Below are 18,345 nucleotides of genomic sequence, written 5' to 3' on the forward strand. Positions count from 1 at the left end.
AAACAATAAAGTGATAAAATGATGGATGGAACTGGTTGTAGACTGAAAATAGTGTACTGTGAGACTGCAGAATCAAAGAAATGTGTCCATTTGGTACATATAGTCACAACAATCAAGCAGTGACTGATATGAATTTCTGACCTTGATAATTTTAGATTTGGCCATCAAGAGCACACCCAGTACAGCCTTGACGTCAGGGCTCTTAAGCTGGTCCAGAAGGTAGTTGAAGCGGGACATTCGTTTCTTCCAGTGGTCCAGTTCAGCCCGAGGGCCAAGGTCATCTGCCTCTTTCCTCAGCTGGTCACTCTCAGCTAGAACCTACAGAGCAGAGGTACTGTATCTACTCACTGTTTAAGCATCATTTCTGCAGTTTATCTTTTCCCTAAAAGTCACAGATTATTGTGGTGGTTTTGCATCCCTCTTCAACTGGTATTTGGATCATTATATGTTTGAGTTGTGAGGAACAACTATTAAAACATGAAATATTAAGCTGTAAGTTGAGGTAAGAAAACAAGTGGTACCAAAATACTTCATTCATCCATATTTTTTAAGTACCCATGGACTAAAATTGATACTTTGCATCTGCGCTGTCAAGACACTGTTGCTTCCTTTCAGGATGAAAATGCATTTTAAGCATTTGTTGTTCCAGCTTCATGAAATCTTAAACACATATCTAGTCAAATAGTTGTTGTACATTTTTCCGGTTCAACTTCCCCTGATAAAAGTCACATTTAAATACATTAAAAAAAAAACTTTAATCTGTTTCTAAATTCTAAATCGAAATCTGGCCACAAGCTGTACTGCAAAACAAAGAGGAATACACCATTACAGCGATAAAACGTTATTTTAGTGATATGTTTAAGGACACAGTAACTTCTTACCTGTTCTATCTGTTTAATCCAGACTTTCATGCAGGCCTCTATCTTTTCTGTGGTCTCTGTGCTGTTGGCTGCTGCCATGTAGTCTGATGGGCCTTTCAGCACCCGCAGGTCAAATGTGTCACACTCTTTTAAGGTAACCTAGAGGCAAGCCATGACATGGTTTATTTTTGCTGCGGTGTCTGTAATTTATTTGTTTGTGGATGTGCCTGTGTGTGCTCACACAAGTCTATGTTTCATAAAATGTATCAAAAAGAGGAGGCTGACTGACTAGATGGCCTGGGGACATCTCAGGAGACCTGAGTGTTTAATACTGTTTACTAATGTTTATTTCTTGAAAAGAACTGAATATAGTGTATTGTGCTAAAATGTGTATATCTGTGGATATGCATTAAATGTTTCATTGTATACGGTACATGGTCATAACTATATGAATCTGGCAGGCTGTTCACAGTGATTTTAAAATAGCTCCAAGTACACTATAAAACTTTGAAGTTTCTTACTGATTTAATGAAACAGGTAATGCTACTGTATGAAAAAAGGTTCACAGATGATAAAACAGCCTTTATTTCTCTATATTAATCCAAATCATTATGTATTTTTCTGTGATTTGCAGAGTAACACATAGATGCCAGAGTGCTAGCATGGGTTTAAAATCTGGTTAGAGGAGAAATATTTAAATGAGCCTCTCGTTAAATACCATTTTGGCTGAGTCACAGTATTTTGCAGCTGTTTTATTATCCTTGATGTTTTATTGTGTGTGTTACTCACTTTTTCTTGCAGGCTTTCCTGCGCTCCAGCCAAAACAGACACAAAGCTTTCCAATGACGATATGAAGTCCTGTTTGACAGCCTGGGCCTGGGTACTGGCCAGCTCTCCCCAGCCGTGGTTCATCTTCCTCAACGTGGGGATGAAGATCTCCGAGAGCAGCTGTTCCACACTCTTCAACAGACCTACCTCTGTTGTGTCCAGCATATTGAAATTTACATCCTAGAAATAGACAATAGTGCACACATATTCTCATTCTGCAGAAATCAATGCAACATTTTACTGAATCTAACTACTGACCTTGTTTAAAGGCTCCTTCATGGACTAAATGATACTCTAAGTTAACATTACGGCCCTTGGCATTATACGGTAGGTACAGATATTTGACATTTGACAATTAATTAAAATGTGCACTCACTGGAAAGAAGGTGAACTTCTCAGCTACCAGGAGAAAGGGTCAAAAAAATTGTCAGGAACAAATACCCCGCACTCTGTCGATGTTAGTGGTGTTTTCTGTAATTTACACAAACCTGACTTCAGCTTTTCTCTCCTGGTGTGTTCATTTTCATTCCTTCTGTTAAGTTCCTCTTTTCACCATTATCCCATTAAAGAACTTAACAAGGACTAAAAGCTTGACATGGTGCATCACTCTGATGGAGTCCAGTAGTCACTCCCTTTTTAGTTCTGTTTTGGTCCATCTCTCAAGGAAAATATCTTTAGTGTGCTAAATGTTCAACTTTTTTTTTTTTTTTTTTTTTTTACCAGCCACCATTTACAGTGAGGCTGTTTATATTAACAACAGATTTAACATTTTTGGTTTAATTATGCCCGTTTTTTGATGCTCTCACCTGCACTTACTAACCATTAATCTACACTATTTACGACAGTGGACAAACAAAGCATGCTTTAGAAAATTTTCAAGGGTCTCAGCACCAATGCTAAATCCACCACTGGGTAGAGAAATACCTGATGATCATCATTAAATTTCCAAATTTCAACTCTTGAATTTAGCTTATGTGTTTATTTATTTATTTTATTACCATGATTACTATTATTTATCTGTCTTAATGAAATGAATAAAAATATACAGTGGTACTTATACAAGGATCACTTGCACCAAAGCAGGTGCACTCACATAGTGGGCATGTAAACACAAGCTCTCTCTCTTCCTCTCTCTCTCTCTCTCTCTCTCTCTCTCTCTCTGTCACACTGACAAACACACACACACAAGTCGTCCTTCCTCCCTCTCCTGCCGAGAGCGCCTGGTAACAAGCATGTCCTGTTATCAGTGGTGGTGATTAGTTTTGCTGCTGACAACAGGTGATCAGCAAAAATCAATAGCCAGAACTGCCCGCAGTATCAGAGTGCTAATGCCAAACCTCTCTCACTATCTCTGGATGAAAAGAAGCTGTCTTGGTTGAGGGAAACCATTTATCACATAAATGGGCTCGAAGAGAAATCACTTCCAAAAGGAATCAAAAACATGTATCCATTGCACAGTATGATTGGATAAAAGCTGAGAAGATTATCGAAAAAATTCAAGGTAATGATGGTTAGTGTCTGTCAGTGACATAATTGCGGTTTCACTTTATCTCGTATCCTCCTCATGACTTATATTTCCCAAAACGGTGCAAACTGACTCACTCTGTGTATGTTCTCAGAGGTGATTGCCTTAGAAGTGTTGGCTCTGGTGAAGAAGACACACACTCCGGTAAGTGCCACATCCCTCCCGTCTGTCACAAACACTTTACACTTCTTGCTGCAACCAGGCTGCTGGGCAACAAGCTGAGAGGGCGTAGAGGCTGCTGCTGCTGCTGCTGCTGCTGAACAAAGAAGTGGACAAAGAAACAACGCAAGGTATCATCACAACTTTGACTTCTCTCTGTGATCTTTATAATAGGACATCTTTCTTTTGAACTGAATGATGATTGATTTCGGAGGCCTTATCAGTTACAATGCAGCTGTGATTGCTGTCACTGATACAGACAAACCCTAAAAATCATGTGTTGCAAATTTGATACAGCCTACAGATTGTGTTTATTTTTAAGCATACATGTACACGTTTCCTGTACCTGCTTCTAGCGGCTCGATGTCCTGATAGTAGAACATGAGGTGTGGAAGCCCCTCAGCCACAAAGAACTGCTCCATACGGTCAATCTAAGAAAGATGAAAAGAAAACTTTCAACGCAATCAGACAAAACTCAGTCTCTTAGATGCAATCCGATGCTTGCTGTCATTTTAGTGAGGAAAGAAGAGACTCATTCAACACAACATGTTCTGTAGGAGTTTAAACATAGCAGCGCATACATGTGCATGGTGTAACTTCAAGCAAAGTTGAAACTCTAAATTAAAACATATATCCTAACCAAATTATTTGCCATAATCCAATGCTTAACCCCACAAAACTGAACTAAAACTAAGAATACAGATGTGGCAGTGGTTTTGTATCAATAACACAATAATGCATGTTTTGAAAATGCTGCTACACCTACAGTATTTCGAAAATGTGTGGTCTACAAAAAAAAAAAAAACATGCTGTGTGAAAATCTGAGTTTGAGTACCTGATTACCCTCCAGTATGGCATCTTCCACATCAGCTTTCTCCAATCCCAGGCATGAAGCCACGATGCTGAGGACGTAGTCATGTCTTCCATCCAGCTGGGCACGCTTAGCTTCTCGCTCCTCCTTCAACTTTTGCTGAAACAAAACGTGAGGACAATTTTAATATCAGGATGGAGCCTCCAAGTTACTTTTAAATTCAGCCCAGCTCTGATTCCTTCATGATAAAAAAAAAGAATATACTACGCAGTTGTAGTTTTTTTCTGTGAGAGGAGAAAATAAAAACTTAAGCGATCACATGACCAAACCCAGCACAAAGCCATTAAACAATATTTCACGTACTTTGCATGTAGTGATGTGACTGTTGGTAATGACAGATGATTGAAGCTCTCCTGTGGTCGTACACATCGGCTCAGACATCATTTAAATAAAAGCCCTTTCAAAGAATCAGGGTTATGCACAGTTTTAAATGAATGAGCAGTAGGATATGTCATAAAATTGTAAAATGAGTAATCCTTAGTATATTGTACACACAGTATCCTTCCGTATCTAGCTCCACACAAGATTAACAGAAAATATCCAAAACGTGAGTCAGCATTCCTTCAAGAATTTCAAACGCACATCTTCATTTTCATCCTTCTATTTTGGAGCAGTGCTTCCATGTCTCTCTTATGACTCTCTTTGCACCTATCCAAATGCAGCTTTCTTTGAATGCATTAAACAGCAACACAGCCAGTTTACAACAGGCCATGGCTTGCGTTTAAGTTAGTGCGACAGTAAAATCAGCCACAATGTGTTGCCAGGTTCTGCTGCTTAGTAACACAGGAACAAGGTCAGCCATTAAATTACATGAAACCTGGTGTTGCATGGTGTGTCGGCTGCAGGGTGCATTTAAATTCTCTCATTTACCCTCTCTTTTGTTTATCTGGAATTCAAACAGGGTGCTGACAAGAATAGCTCTTTCTAGCTTAAAATACTTTTTGCATTGACGTCACTTTGGTCAGACTATCTTTTAAAAGGCCCACTTCTGCAACAAAGCAGGAAACATCCTGCTGTGACTGGCCAGGCCAAAAATAGAATACTTTAGAGCCAGCCCTTTTATGTACCAGTTTGTTTAGACATTTTTCAACAACTGGATTAACAATGAGAATGACGCATTAACTGATCACCAACTTCTGTGATATTTCTCAAGTTTCTCTTTCATCCAGATTTCCCTTTCTCTCCTTTAACTTTCTTGTGATTTTAAGCAGACATCTATGTGGCTCTATGTACTTATAATTCCTTGGCCTTTTCCTTATATGTCTTGCCAAACTGCAAAGGTCCATATAGTACAGTTGAGCGCAGGGCATACATGTGAGTTACCTTTGTGAGTCCCTTGGATTGTAGTTTGAATCAGATGGGAGAAAAAATAGATAGTGACAGGTTTTGAAGAATTGATAGAGCCCTGAATAAAGTGCTGAGAGGACCATAAAAAGGAAAAAGAAAAAAAGACACAAGTCCAAAGGATGGTAAGATTAGATAGACATGAAGTGATTGAGGGAGGAAGAGAAGATGGGGGCTGAACACATAGGCAAAAACACAGATACAAGGGGCATAGAGAGCTGAGAAAAAAAGAGGAAACCGATCCTTAAAAATGAAGGGAGAGAGACTGGTAGAGTATAAGGTGGGCAGCTGTGCATAGTGAGGAAGAAACTGAGAAAAGGAAAGCAAAGGAAGGGAAAATGGATGAAGGTGAAAAATGAACGGGAAAAAGAAATAAAGGGAGGAAGAAAGGTACACTGTAACAGGTAAAAACCTGAGGATGAAGAAAGAAAGCCAGAGGGAGGAAGCAAGGACTTGAACATGGAGAGAAACGAGATTGTTCAATATATGCTGCAACTCAGGACGGTTAAGAGTCAAGGTATTGATTCTTGTTAGTAAAGGCCTGGGTAGTTAGTCATGTGAAGTCAGAGTGTGGTGGAGCATACCAACAAGTTTGGACAGGACACACGCAAACTGTGTGTGTCAACATGGTTAGCAAGAGCAGCAACACATTAGCCAGTTAGCAGCCCAGCCCCTTTCAGCTTTAAAAGAGGTCAGACGATCACCACATTGACATGCAAGCTTGCACAGAGAAAAAAGAAAAGAGCTGAAATGGGTGCACCGCTCACAAAATATGTTGAATTATTAACTTTCTCAAAAAGTATGGCAACATTTGCCAAGCACCAACAAACTGCTCTCGGGAACAGGTCACCTTGACAGAGATCTGGTTGCTAAGCAATGCAAAATTACAGGCTTGAAATTCGGTCTCAGTACATACAATTCAGTCATTCAACTCACATATGAACTTAAACACATACTACTAAATGTAAACAGACTTTGTATTGAGATCAGTGCTCTGTTATATTTCACTCCTGTAGGGTACAGCTTAAGCCAGCCGAACTTGAGAACAGGGACAAACCACAGACTGAAACCAACTGCAGCAGACCATGAGGAACATGAGCTCACACTTATCTGACCTATGTGACTTCAGCTGTATAACTCTAATTTCTAGACTTGTGATCTAATTTTTATGTTACATTTTCTGCAATGCTTAGCAGTTGCATTTGGTTTCCAACCATATTTGTGAAATAAAAAAATACAAAAGTATTTTTACATTTTAGACATGATTGTTTAATAAATCAACCCAATCTAACATCATAAAATAGAAACATTTATTCAGATAATTAAAATAAATTCAAATGAACTACTGCAGAACTGTGACAATGAATCACATCAGCTTTGTTAAAGTCTCTGGTGATATACACACATTATACACACACAAACACATCATAGGTCGACCATAAAAAAAAAGCATATCAAGCCAACAGTTGCTGGGCGACCAGCCGTTTCACATCTTCTCTATGCTTTTACTCCAAATTGTGTAAACAGCCATCTCAGCCCAGAGACACACAATGCAGAGTAGTGCAGACTATTCAAACAAGCAGGGAAAGTCACCACTAAATGCAATACAAACACCCAAAATACACTAACCAACAATAACATGCTCCACCAATGACAATAACAGGCACACACACATATACACATGGAAGAGCCATGTAATAACAGCTACAACATTAATAGCTTTCATATGTAAAGCCCCATCCTGAGATAAGCTATGGCGAGACGGACAATCCCCATAACAAATACTGTGGCCTTTGGAATTAAGGAGAAAATAGCTGTGAAAAAATAGTGCAGCAGGTAAAATTTGGCTCAAATATAGTCTGATAATTTATCTAATATTTAAAAAGTCAATTCAAGATGCTTAAAGTGCCATGCCAAACCTTAAATCAACACAAAAAATGATTCAATTATAATCGAAATCTTCTGGGGAATAGAAACACACACTGCCAAAGTCAACACTAGTTAGACAAAGTTTTGCAGTTAGTTTTGTCCATTTAGTTTCAAATCACAGTGTGGTAAATGAACCATCATAGCCAGTACTTAGCATAATACATGAGAATTATATGGATGGGTAAACTAAAATGACTGAGAACCCTGAAATGACACCGCAACAAAAACAACAACAGCGCTGCATGATTTCTCTTACCCGAATGAGCTTGGAAACAGTCTGTTTCCAGAGCTGTTTCCGAAACACCTGAGACATGACAGCTCCTCACCTCTCCAGCTCAAACACTTCTATATCTTCTCTATAACCTGCTATCACTTTCTCATCGAGATGTACACAGAGGAGTTGTATACTCACACCCTCAAAGGGATTAGCCCTATCAAGTTGTCAGTGGTGACCACTGAGCCAGCTGAGCTGAGGCTATGCCTGCTTTATGTTTAATGGCCATTCCTGTCAACAGCGTATGAATTTTCACAGCCAGCTATGGTCAGGATAGATATCATCCCTTATTGACTATTCAAAATAAATGAAAAACACATCCAATTTGCGACAAGTACATCAAACGTTCACCTGCGAATGAATACTCTTATTTATAGTACACAAGCACACAGAGAGGCCATATGCAGAAAAACACACAGGTGGCCACTGTGTATGTAAGCATGCACTGTGGGCTCATAAATTAACATACAGGATTAGCAAACATGCACACACACAATGTGCACACACCTCAGGTATGTTCTAACAGTATAGGCTAGCAAGCAGCTGGAACAAAGCATAGTCAAAAAAAATTCAAATAAATAAAAATCTTAATGTGCCATTTGTGTGCGGTTCTGAGTAGATTTTGTGTGTAAAGAGTACTCCGCAGATTAGCACCGGACTCATGTCGAACTCTTGAGGGACAGTTTAAAAAAAGGGTAAAAATTGATGCAGCAGAGGGAGAGATAACGTCTTTTATATTCCACACACTCAGAAGATCACAGAGATTGTTATGCTAGTAGCGGCTAATGTAGCCTCGAGCCTCTAGCCACAAGCAGAGATGTGGAGCGGACTACAGAGGGCTGGTATCCTCACTTCATTCTAAATCCACAATCCCAGATTTTAAATTTAAATTTGTAGTCCTCAACCCCAGCGCATGAAGTTATCAGACTGTTTTCCTATGCATTGGTGCTCCCCAAGACTTGACCTGTGTCACCTGATGACGTACACCATGCAAAACTAGTTACAGTAAATGCTTATTTTACCGTGACATTAGTAGCTTTGGACTTTGCAAACATTGTACAAGTCACACTGCAGGGACACTGTCTTTCATGCAGTGACATTCACCTTGTTACTGGTAAAACTAAGTTAATAAAGAATTGTATAACCTCAAAGCCAAAACAACAACACACCAGGCCAGCTGGAGAAGTCTCTGTTGTGTAGTTTTATAAAACAATTGCAACAAGAAAAAACACAAGGACAAAAGTGGATTAACCACCTTGTTATCTTTAGCTACTATTTTAAATGATCTGGTCTGTATTTGCTCAGTCACTTTTTTGTGTTAAAATTATGGTTGGATGATATAATAGAGATGTTAAAATCCAAATTTAACCCAGAAATATCATCTAAAGGTTTAGTCCAAATGTATAAAACATGGACATATTTTTTCAAAACATCAGTAACTACAAAATACAGAAGATAGATGTGGTTTTATTTTTATCCTCAAACTTGCGCTTTAATGATCTACAGTATATGCATGTAAGAAAAAGGATTTGAGTTAATTTCTCTGGTGGTTTGTTGCAACTTCTTTATTAGCTGCTATATCTTTATCTGGTAAATAAATATATGAGACTGAGGCTGTTGTCTGATAAAATCTGCCATTATTACTCCTTGGGTAAGGCCTGCATAACCTGCAGCACACTAAAACATTTTCAAATTGGCTTCCATACATACAATCTGTTTTTTCTAAGACCTTGCCTTGCTTTTGCCCTCTTGCGCATTTCTATCAGCTACATTTTGATACAAGCACACAAGAGCTGTTTACTGAATCCTGTCACATTAATGATAAATTACATTTGGCCAAAGAAGCCAAGAAGCCAAGTTGTCTGTAACTTCAGAACTCTTGGGTCACCTTACCTTGTTTTGATAGTCTGGTTTAAAATGCAGCATCGTCGTCGCCCTCTCACACTGACACTTCTTTTCAAGTCATTCCACCCTCTTGATTGGCTTTGCTATTCATGACATTAGAGAATTACAGCCTCCAAACAAAGAGGACAAGACAGAGAACAAGTGGCTTTGCTACCGTATGTGAGCAATCAGCCTTCTTATTTGCCATGTGAGAAAGGTTACTGCCCTGAAATTATCAGTGTCCTAAAAGGGGACTGCTCACTAGATAATGCGGTGTTGGATGACCACCTGTCGGCAAGGTAATTGTCATGGTTCTACTCTCATCTTACAAGTCTAATATAACAATGGGATGGAGAGAGGGTGGGTGTGGAAGTGCTGATATGTTGGAATACAGTGTGAGTGGGTAACAGTTTCAGATATAACCTCTTAAAACACACACACACACACACAATGCACACATGAACACAAACAGATAAAATGAATCAGTTACTGTATATTATCAGTTATAACAATAATGATGTTCTAGTGTGACTTTGACAACATTTTAAAGGACGCCAGGTTTCCCAGAGTTAACACCCTTTTAGAATATTGTATGCGCAACCGCTGTATGCTAACTGACTGAAGCTAGTCATGTAGTGACTGTAGTAATCTGTGACCTACATAAGACAACAACAGAGTAAGAATATAATGTTGACAACTGACAGGAAAATCATTAGCATTTTGCTTTTTATACATAGTTTAATCTAACGTGATATAAGTATTATGTTAGAAGTCATAATTGCATCCATGGTTGATTTTTCTTTCTAGTTTAATCTCACATTTATGTTGAGGGTTAATTTAATTTAGTGTGAAAAATGCTTAAGCAAGAATAAAGTAAGATTATAATTAAGATGATTATTGCAAAAACGGTTGATGCATGTATGTAATATATGCATTATGAGTAAATGACTTAAATGAGATTAAGTAATTTATCCAGTATATATGCAGAACAGTTGCTGGTTCCACCTTCTTAAGTGTGGGAATTTGCTGCTTTTCTCTGTTTTATGTCATTGCACATTGATTACTGTAGAGTTTTGACAAAACAAGCAATTTCAGAATGTCACCTGGGGCTATAGTTTTGTTTTGTTTGTTTTTTTACATTTTATAGATAAAATGATTAGTTCAAAGATATTTTTATAGATTAGTTAATAATGAAAATAATCATAAGTTGCAGGCCTAGCGGGAGTCCCTAATCATTCACCCAGTAAACACAAACGTCCACACACGCACACACACACACACACACACACACACACACACGCACACACACACACACACACACACACACACGCACATGCACACACACAGACCTCCCACCAATTAATATAAAATTCCATTAGCTTTTACTGTGGCATCCTGCAGATGAGAAGCACTGATGGTTTGATATTGAAGAAATGATTGCAAAGCTTTGCATCTAAAAGCGGTTTGGTCATCAATTTTTCACTATGCCATGACTGATTTTCTATATTGAACTGTCTGGTTGTGAGCTGCCGTGAAACAGGAGAGGGACTATAAATTATAAATGAGGGGCTGGTGAGATCTAAGAGAGAAAGACACAGAGAGAGGGAGCAAGACACAGGAAGGTCCGGTGCTCTCCCAGAGGATCCTCACACTGACACGGATAGTTGAAACAAATCTGTTTTAAAACTAAAAACATATTGTAGCACAATATGGTCTCAGCAGCTGAAACAGCTCTGAGGACTTGATCTGCAACTCTCTTTTTATGGTAGTCACAGCTGTTTTAACCACTCCTGTGTACAACTAAAGAACCAAATCTAATAATAATTTTATACTGCCTCTATTGTCTGAGGTAATAAAACTTTCTCTACTGTCTGTTATGAGGCTGAAATAAATTGGACATAAGGAAGACAAACAGATACTGTAGAGGGTGTGTTATATTCAACTGATCCACATAGTGCAGGATTTGCTGTGCTAATCTGGCTCCATCCCATATGAAAGGCAGTTCACACTGAGTCTTTCCTTGTCACCTAACCTGTCATCAAAAGCAGACTGGCACATATTTAACAGAGAAGATGACACAACTTTCCCGCCACACTGTGACACCAGTTACTGAAAAAACACAGAACTGTCACACCAAGTATAGCAGAGTTTCCACTTTAGTCTTAACCAGAAGGCGTTTTGAGACATCGACCCTTTCACACTGACAGCTGACTGACTGCTCATTTTAGGAAGTCACAAATCCAGTATACAAGGGCTTAAGTAAAGTAAAACAGTGTCAATGATTATGTGTCAAGATCTCGTTGTAATAGACCAGTATTTTCTTTTTTTGTAGTTTATGTTCCTCATTAATACTGACTGCTTTAAAAATGCATAAATAAGAGGGAGGTGTTGTGTTTGTTGGCATTTCACAAGTCATTTCTGTTTAAAATGTATGGATAAGGACAGCAAGACAGACTCTATGAGCACCTGATGGTAATTTGCATGCGGATATTTATTTTAAAATTAGGGTGAAATTGAATCAATTTGAAGAATTCTTAGTCCAAATTGAAGCAGATCCACAGGGTCAGCATACTGTGGCTTCTACTTACTGGAGAGTTGTTGATGTGTTTTGCATACTAATTGATCATGTATATCATTGTAGCCTATATAGTGCAGTATTTATCTTAAAGATGATTTGTGCCGTAGAGTTTTAATGAAGCAATGTAATTATATCAAGCGATATTTATTTTATAGCCTTTATGAAAGGTTGGGCTTTAAAGGAATGCAGAAATGTTATCAAAAACATACTACATTACAAAAATCACAAATAAAACCAAAACATAAAAAATAAATAATACTCAAATGTGAATTATGTCCCTTTAATCCTGACCTTTATGAAGGTAGAATTTGTGAAGTTCTGAAGTGATTGGGTACAAGCAAAAAAGTTGATCTCTTGGTTTTAAATCCACTCAATTACCCTGCTATAATAACATAATTTCCCACTGATATCAATTACCATTTTAATAAAGACATAATTCCACATTAGCTGATCCAAACTTGCTTGTTCATCAATCTTGTCATCTTCATGGAACATGATCTTACAGCAACTATGATATGAACACGCTACCATCTAGTGGACTGAGGCTCATAATACAACCAATACATAGTAAAGAAATATACTTCAGCTATTTTTGAACACTGCTGAAAGGCCAGTGGCTCAGGGGATTACTGAGTTGAAAATGAAGTGCAGATTAATTCAGTCATTACCTTCTTTTTTTTTTTTTTTACACAAGAGAGAAGAGAACCCTGATGTGAGGTTTCACTCTCCCAACTCATATCACCTTTCATTGAGTTAGTTACACCTCCCTGTGCTAGATGAAATAACTACCTGTGGTATTTTTTTCTAGACCAATGTTAAATATAACAATACATTAATTAGAAAGTTTGAGAACCTCTTGTTTACATAGAAGAAGGTGGCATTTGATCACTTTACTTGGTCTTTAATATATCAGTAATTTATCATTTCTAGCATCCCCAGTTTTGTGCTTTGTGCTAAGGTTTGTTTTAAGGTGAGCAAAGATGAAACATAGGCTAAAACTCTGATTTGTTAGACACATATATGTGACTTTCTGCATTACATTTAAACAAGCTGCAAAATATATATGTAATATATATGAAATGGGAACTGGGAACTTGGTCTGCTTTTGCATTTTTAATGAGTGCAAACAGGCCAGTTAAATGCAAAACTGTTTAACTTCATTTGGGCAACTGTGCCACCCAAATTAACAAAAAAATCCAAACCCAATGATACATTTGGAGGTATATTTTACAAATATCAAGTCAATAATAACCATTTAATAGTGTGATGATTCTTTACACAATATTGACAACCACAATTTCCAAAAGTGAATTAGGCTTAAAGAATAAATGATAATGGATTAGCCTATTATAGTGATTGAAATGGATAGGTATATCCCTCATTTCCCTCAGAGCCATACATTTAAAGAAATATCACGTTGTCATGATTATTATTATATATATGCCTATATATTAATATATTAATATATTAATGTATTTGGGATCAAACCTGCATCTCCTTGAATAACTCCGCTGGTACAGAGGGCTGCGTGGGTCTGTTCCTGTAGCTGACTTTGGCGAGCCGAGAGCTGAAGGACATGGCTCTAACATTCCTTCACAGAAAATCAAAATCGATAATCTCAGTTCGTAACTTTATCCGCTTCTAGACGGACGTTTTTGTCGGTCGTTTATTTAGGTTTGAGGTTTCCCCAGATTTGTTTCGTTCCTTCTACAAAACACGTTTTTTTCTCAGCGTTGGTCATGTATGTTGTTAGTGGTTTCCAAGGTAACGGGGTATCTGTGAAGGGGGCAAAGGGGCAGTGGGCTGGTCCTGAAAGAAAGTGGCTATTGCGCATTGTTCTTAGATTGTCTCAAAATAGGATAAAATGGTGTACTTGTATAAACAGTTATACAGACGGACAGAAAGAAAAATAGGATCACTGCATCACCAATGTCCAAGAATCAGCTCCAGTTGTATCAAATAGCACCTACCAGTTTGTTGGTGATTCCTGGACTAGTTGGGAACCAGATTTTTTGGGCAAGTCTCTTTAGTTACTTGGTTTTTGTTATTAGAATGTGCACAGTGTTTAAGCCAACTGTTCTTTCATAAGTTTGTAAGTGGCAGTTTAATTGCCATCTAATGCACTAGCCTAATACAGCAACACGTCGCGTTAGTTTTAACAAATTTAAGTTAGACCAACCTGTATGTTTCAGTGTATTTGTTTATAACACGGAAGTTACCGGATACATGGATAAAAAAATAAGACGGAGGCATATTGTTTCAAACTTTCGGTTTTTAATAAATCATTGTCAGGAGCAGATAGCTAAAAACAGCTAAACAATTAGCTTAGCCAGGTGTGACAGCTAATTGCTCATTGCATTAAATGGGCTGATGACGCCACAGGCCTAACTGTTAGATAAAACATATATATATATATACATATATAATATTATAGAACATGTATTTATGTACAGTAGGCCTATTTAAAATATTTCAAGGATTAGTGTAGGTCTTGGATGACTGAGTTTTTGTACTTTAGACCTAGCTATTTGTAGCTATTTGCTGTCCTAATTCTCAGTATTAATTGTAGTAAACAGGACAATATAGACATGTACACTAATCTCAATGAGTCTATTACTGTGGTCGACTCCTGAAGCAGCGCAACTTCTGACGACAACCCATAGATGGCAGCAGTGCACCGTCTTAAACTGAAAGCACTGAGTTGCAGCTGTCAGGGAGAACTAGGTTAGAATTGTGGGGCAAATGACCTCATACTGTAGCATCATCTTCATCACAAGGAGATGAAGAGAGAAACGAACAATCCCTATCTCTCTCATCATCCTTTTCACCCTCTCATCCGCCATAGAACATGGCTAGCTACTAAAAGCAAAAGAAATATTACCCTTATGAACAACATGCAATCATGTAGTAGGTCATAACTGTAAGGACGCTGAATAATGCAAAAGCAGAACTCAATGACCTCATGGGTTTATTGGGCTCGAGTTAGGAGTTCAGTCATAAAGGCCTGTACAGTAGGGTGATGAGGAGTATGGGCCTACACGTCCCTGTGTGAGAAAACAGCAGGAATAAGCCTGATGTTTTGGCGTCCTAACATCTCCCATAACATCTGGGCTTGAGCTATTAGGGCATAAACTGAATGACTCCCACGCAGCCCGCATCAGCACCGCAGTGAGTGACGTTGGGGGCTGCTGATGTGCTGTGGCGCACACTAAATTTGGGTGGCGTACAATGCACCAAAACCCCCCGAAACGGAATCCCAGGATATCCCACCCCCCACCCACCCCTCAAAACGGAATAGCCCTCCTCCCTTAATCCTCCTCCCCTCAGTTTTTTTTTTTTTTTTTTTTTTTACCTCCGCCTTCTCCCACTATCACCCCCCTCCCTCCTCCTCTCCCTCACGTCCCAACTCCGGAGCGCCGCCGATCGGTCGCCAGGATTTTCCCTTCTCGGCCAAAATGGAGGAGGAGGTCTTTCGCTTAATGAAGGGAGCACAGCTTGTATGACCGGATCTGCTTCAATGAAAGGCGTTAGGATCCGCTTTTGCTGATAAATAATTCTTGTTAAAATAAAAAAAAAAACCCTTTGAGGATTTCTAACGCGATTTCCACAGAAGCGACCACAGCCATGAGCGCAGGAGAGGGACTAGATGAGGCTGCGAAGGACGCGGCAGACATAGCGGCGTTTTTCAAATCCGGTAAGTCGGGAAGGGGCGAGTCTGGCTCCGGGAGAGCCACAGTAGAGCTGTCGCAGTGATCACTGGTGGTCTGCCACATTGTTGCCATAGATGACTAAAACCACTGATGGATTTCATGGGCGAGACGTGTAGCCTACTGTGCGTCGGACATGCTGGAGAGATGCGCACAGCTTGTAGTTATTTACCACATTTTAGTCCACTGACTTGTCATTGCACAGCATTTGATGACAACAGCATGATTGACACCTCCCGACATATGTGCTTTTGATTATTAGGCAGTGACCCAATTTTGGTGTAGACCAAGTAGGCTACAAGGTGTGGATGGTTACAGCTCGACCACAGTCTCTTCGGGCTGTACGACTATTTCGACGGTACAGCTTGTATCCATCACGAACCCCTTGGATGTGGGCAGAGCATTTTTTTTTAAATGTCTTTCTTTAGACGCTGTAGATTGAACAATGTTGTAAACCTATGATATCTCATGCATCACTTTCAACTCCGGCCCCCCCTCCTAGATCTGATGCACGGATACAGGCTAGGCCATGAACGCACGTATGGGCAATAGGTTGCACTCTACGTACTGGGCCTGTTTGATGTGATGGCATCATCATAACAAATAAGGATAGGCCTGCCTACCTTATTACTCTGCATCCAAAACATAAACACCTTTTATGGGTTCCTGTAGGCCTGCACTGGTGCCTGACATCAGCCTAATAGTAACACAAGGGGGCTTGTTCTGTCATGGATTTTACTGTGATGGTGCTTGTGAGAAACATCATTATCTATTTAACTTATAGTTGTAAGTGCATGGTGTGATGTAATGGTAACATTTCTTTATCAGGAATAGTCACATACTGATCTACAATAAGAGCTAGTATGAATATACCATTCCTATAAGAAGGTAGGTTTGGGCAGTGATATTCGTATATTTTCTAAGATATTCTGTATCATAAGATGTTTTTTTTTCTCTTTGTAACAAAGACATCTCTAAAAAATGTGAAAACACTGTATATCAAGTTCTACAGCAGGGACTTTTCCACGTAATGTGTTGAGATTAGATATTGTTTTCTTCCTCTAGCTTTCACCTTCCTGGATTTTTACCCACAATCAAGCCCTCGCTTGTTCTAACCTCATTGAATACCGTTTTAACCCTATCTGACACGTGCGTTAGGAGGACTGTGAGTGCTGTTGAAAGGTACATTTTAAGGCAAAAGTCCAGTGTGGGGAAAGATGTCGCCACTATTAGAGCAGGACCACCACTGATACACACCAGAAGAAGCAGCTGTCTCTCTCTCTCTCTCAGCTGTTTCTCTCTATGACACCTGGTGCCTTGGGGTCTGCTGTTCACCATCTCCACACATGCAGGGACACACACACACACACACAAAGCATTTGCACACATCCACCTAAGTGCATATGATTCAATAACTGCAGCAGCTTCCATGTGCTGTATACACACACATATACTTCATTCTTTCTTTTGAAAAAGTCTCTAAACCGCATACTTTCTTCTAGAATTTGCCTCTGCCAGTCAGACGGTTAGGAATGTTGTCAAAATGGATTGTATTCAAATGCTACAGTCTCTCTTACGGTTGGTTGGATGCCTGCCAATGTATTTTCCTATAGCTGTGTTGTATCAGGCAGGAAAGTTGGCTCACAGTGAAGTTGGACTGCTTGGATGTTTATATAGCGGCAAACGCAGTTCATACAGTATTCATGATGGAGACAGAAATAGGTTATGGCCTCAGGAAACTTTTATAAGAGACTATTATGAAGAGCAAGTATGGAAAAAAAAAAAGTTTCTGGGTTGTTAAAACGGAGAATAGCACTAAATGCTGAGTGAAGAACGTCTAATAGCTATGTGTGGGCAGCCGAAATCAGAAGTGTTTTCTTTTAAAAGCTCCCATTCATCTTGTTGAGTTAATGCGTTATCCTTTCATGCCACTGTATTGGCACACAAAGATGGACGTACTGGAAGGATGAAGAGAATACAAGATATATCAGTGAATTTAGCCATTCACGGCTCTTAATATGATGTTAATTGGACTGTACCCTCCCTCTTTTATAGCCTTATACCTCGAGTTAATGTTTTAATCACTTTACATCATTCATATTTTTGATCTCTTCGTGCACTTTATCAATCTAACATTCCAGACATCGGACACAGACAGTGTAAACAGCTATCCATTCATTCATTTAATTTACCATTTTGGTTGAGTAATCAATGCCATCCTTTCATTTTATTCCTCTGCTTTTGTATTTCTTGACTCAGTCTTAAGTATTAAATATCATCAATCACAAAGACACATCTGCAGCCTGCAGACATGGTATGATATGTCATTCATTCCTTCATTCATACATGCATGCTATGTATTCCCCATCTTTCTTATAGCTCCGCT

The 18,345-nt window shown here is 38.9% G+C and overlaps 2 protein-coding genes across 4 annotated transcripts in view; one reads left to right on the forward strand and one right to left on the reverse strand.

Moving 5' to 3' along the window:
• dnah5 (dynein, axonemal, heavy chain 5) overlaps positions 1 to 14,022 on the reverse strand; it is a 109,183-nt gene extending 95,161 nt beyond the window's left edge. Inside the window, exons 1-7 of one of the 2 annotated variants that reach the window (XM_067602122.1) lie at positions 13,741 to 14,022; positions 4,208 to 4,342; positions 3,719 to 3,803; positions 3,291 to 3,454; positions 1,650 to 1,868; positions 882 to 1,019; positions 142 to 318 (exon numbers count right to left, since the gene is read on the reverse strand). In XM_067602122.1, coding sequence (XP_067458223.1) covers positions 142 to 318; positions 882 to 1,019; positions 1,650 to 1,868; positions 3,291 to 3,454; positions 3,719 to 3,803; positions 4,208 to 4,342; positions 13,741 to 13,830 — 1,008 coding nt within the window. In that variant the 5' untranslated portion in view covers positions 13,831 to 14,022. Of the gene's footprint in view, positions 1 to 141; positions 319 to 881; positions 1,020 to 1,649; positions 1,869 to 3,290; positions 3,455 to 3,718; positions 3,804 to 4,207; positions 4,343 to 13,740 lie in introns of those variants that run through there. The other variant, XM_067602119.1, reaches the window with a different exon arrangement.
• Positions 14,023 to 15,601: 1,579 nt separating this feature from the next.
• The window catches only part of triob (trio Rho guanine nucleotide exchange factor b), a 110,866-nt gene continuing 108,122 nt past the window's right edge, over positions 15,602 to 18,345 (forward strand). Inside the window, exon 1 of one of the 2 annotated variants that reach the window (XM_067602128.1) lies at positions 15,602 to 15,946. In XM_067602128.1, coding sequence (XP_067458229.1) covers positions 15,877 to 15,946 — 70 coding nt within the window. In that variant the 5' untranslated portion in view covers positions 15,602 to 15,876. The remainder of the gene's footprint in view (positions 15,947 to 18,345) is intronic. The other variant, XM_067602124.1, reaches the window with a different exon arrangement.

The sequence above is a fragment of the Thunnus thynnus genome, chromosome 10 (genome assembly GCF_963924715.1).
Source record: "Thunnus thynnus chromosome 10, fThuThy2.1, whole genome shotgun sequence".
NCBI classification, from domain to species: domain Eukaryota; kingdom Metazoa; phylum Chordata; class Actinopteri; order Scombriformes; family Scombridae; genus Thunnus; species Thunnus thynnus.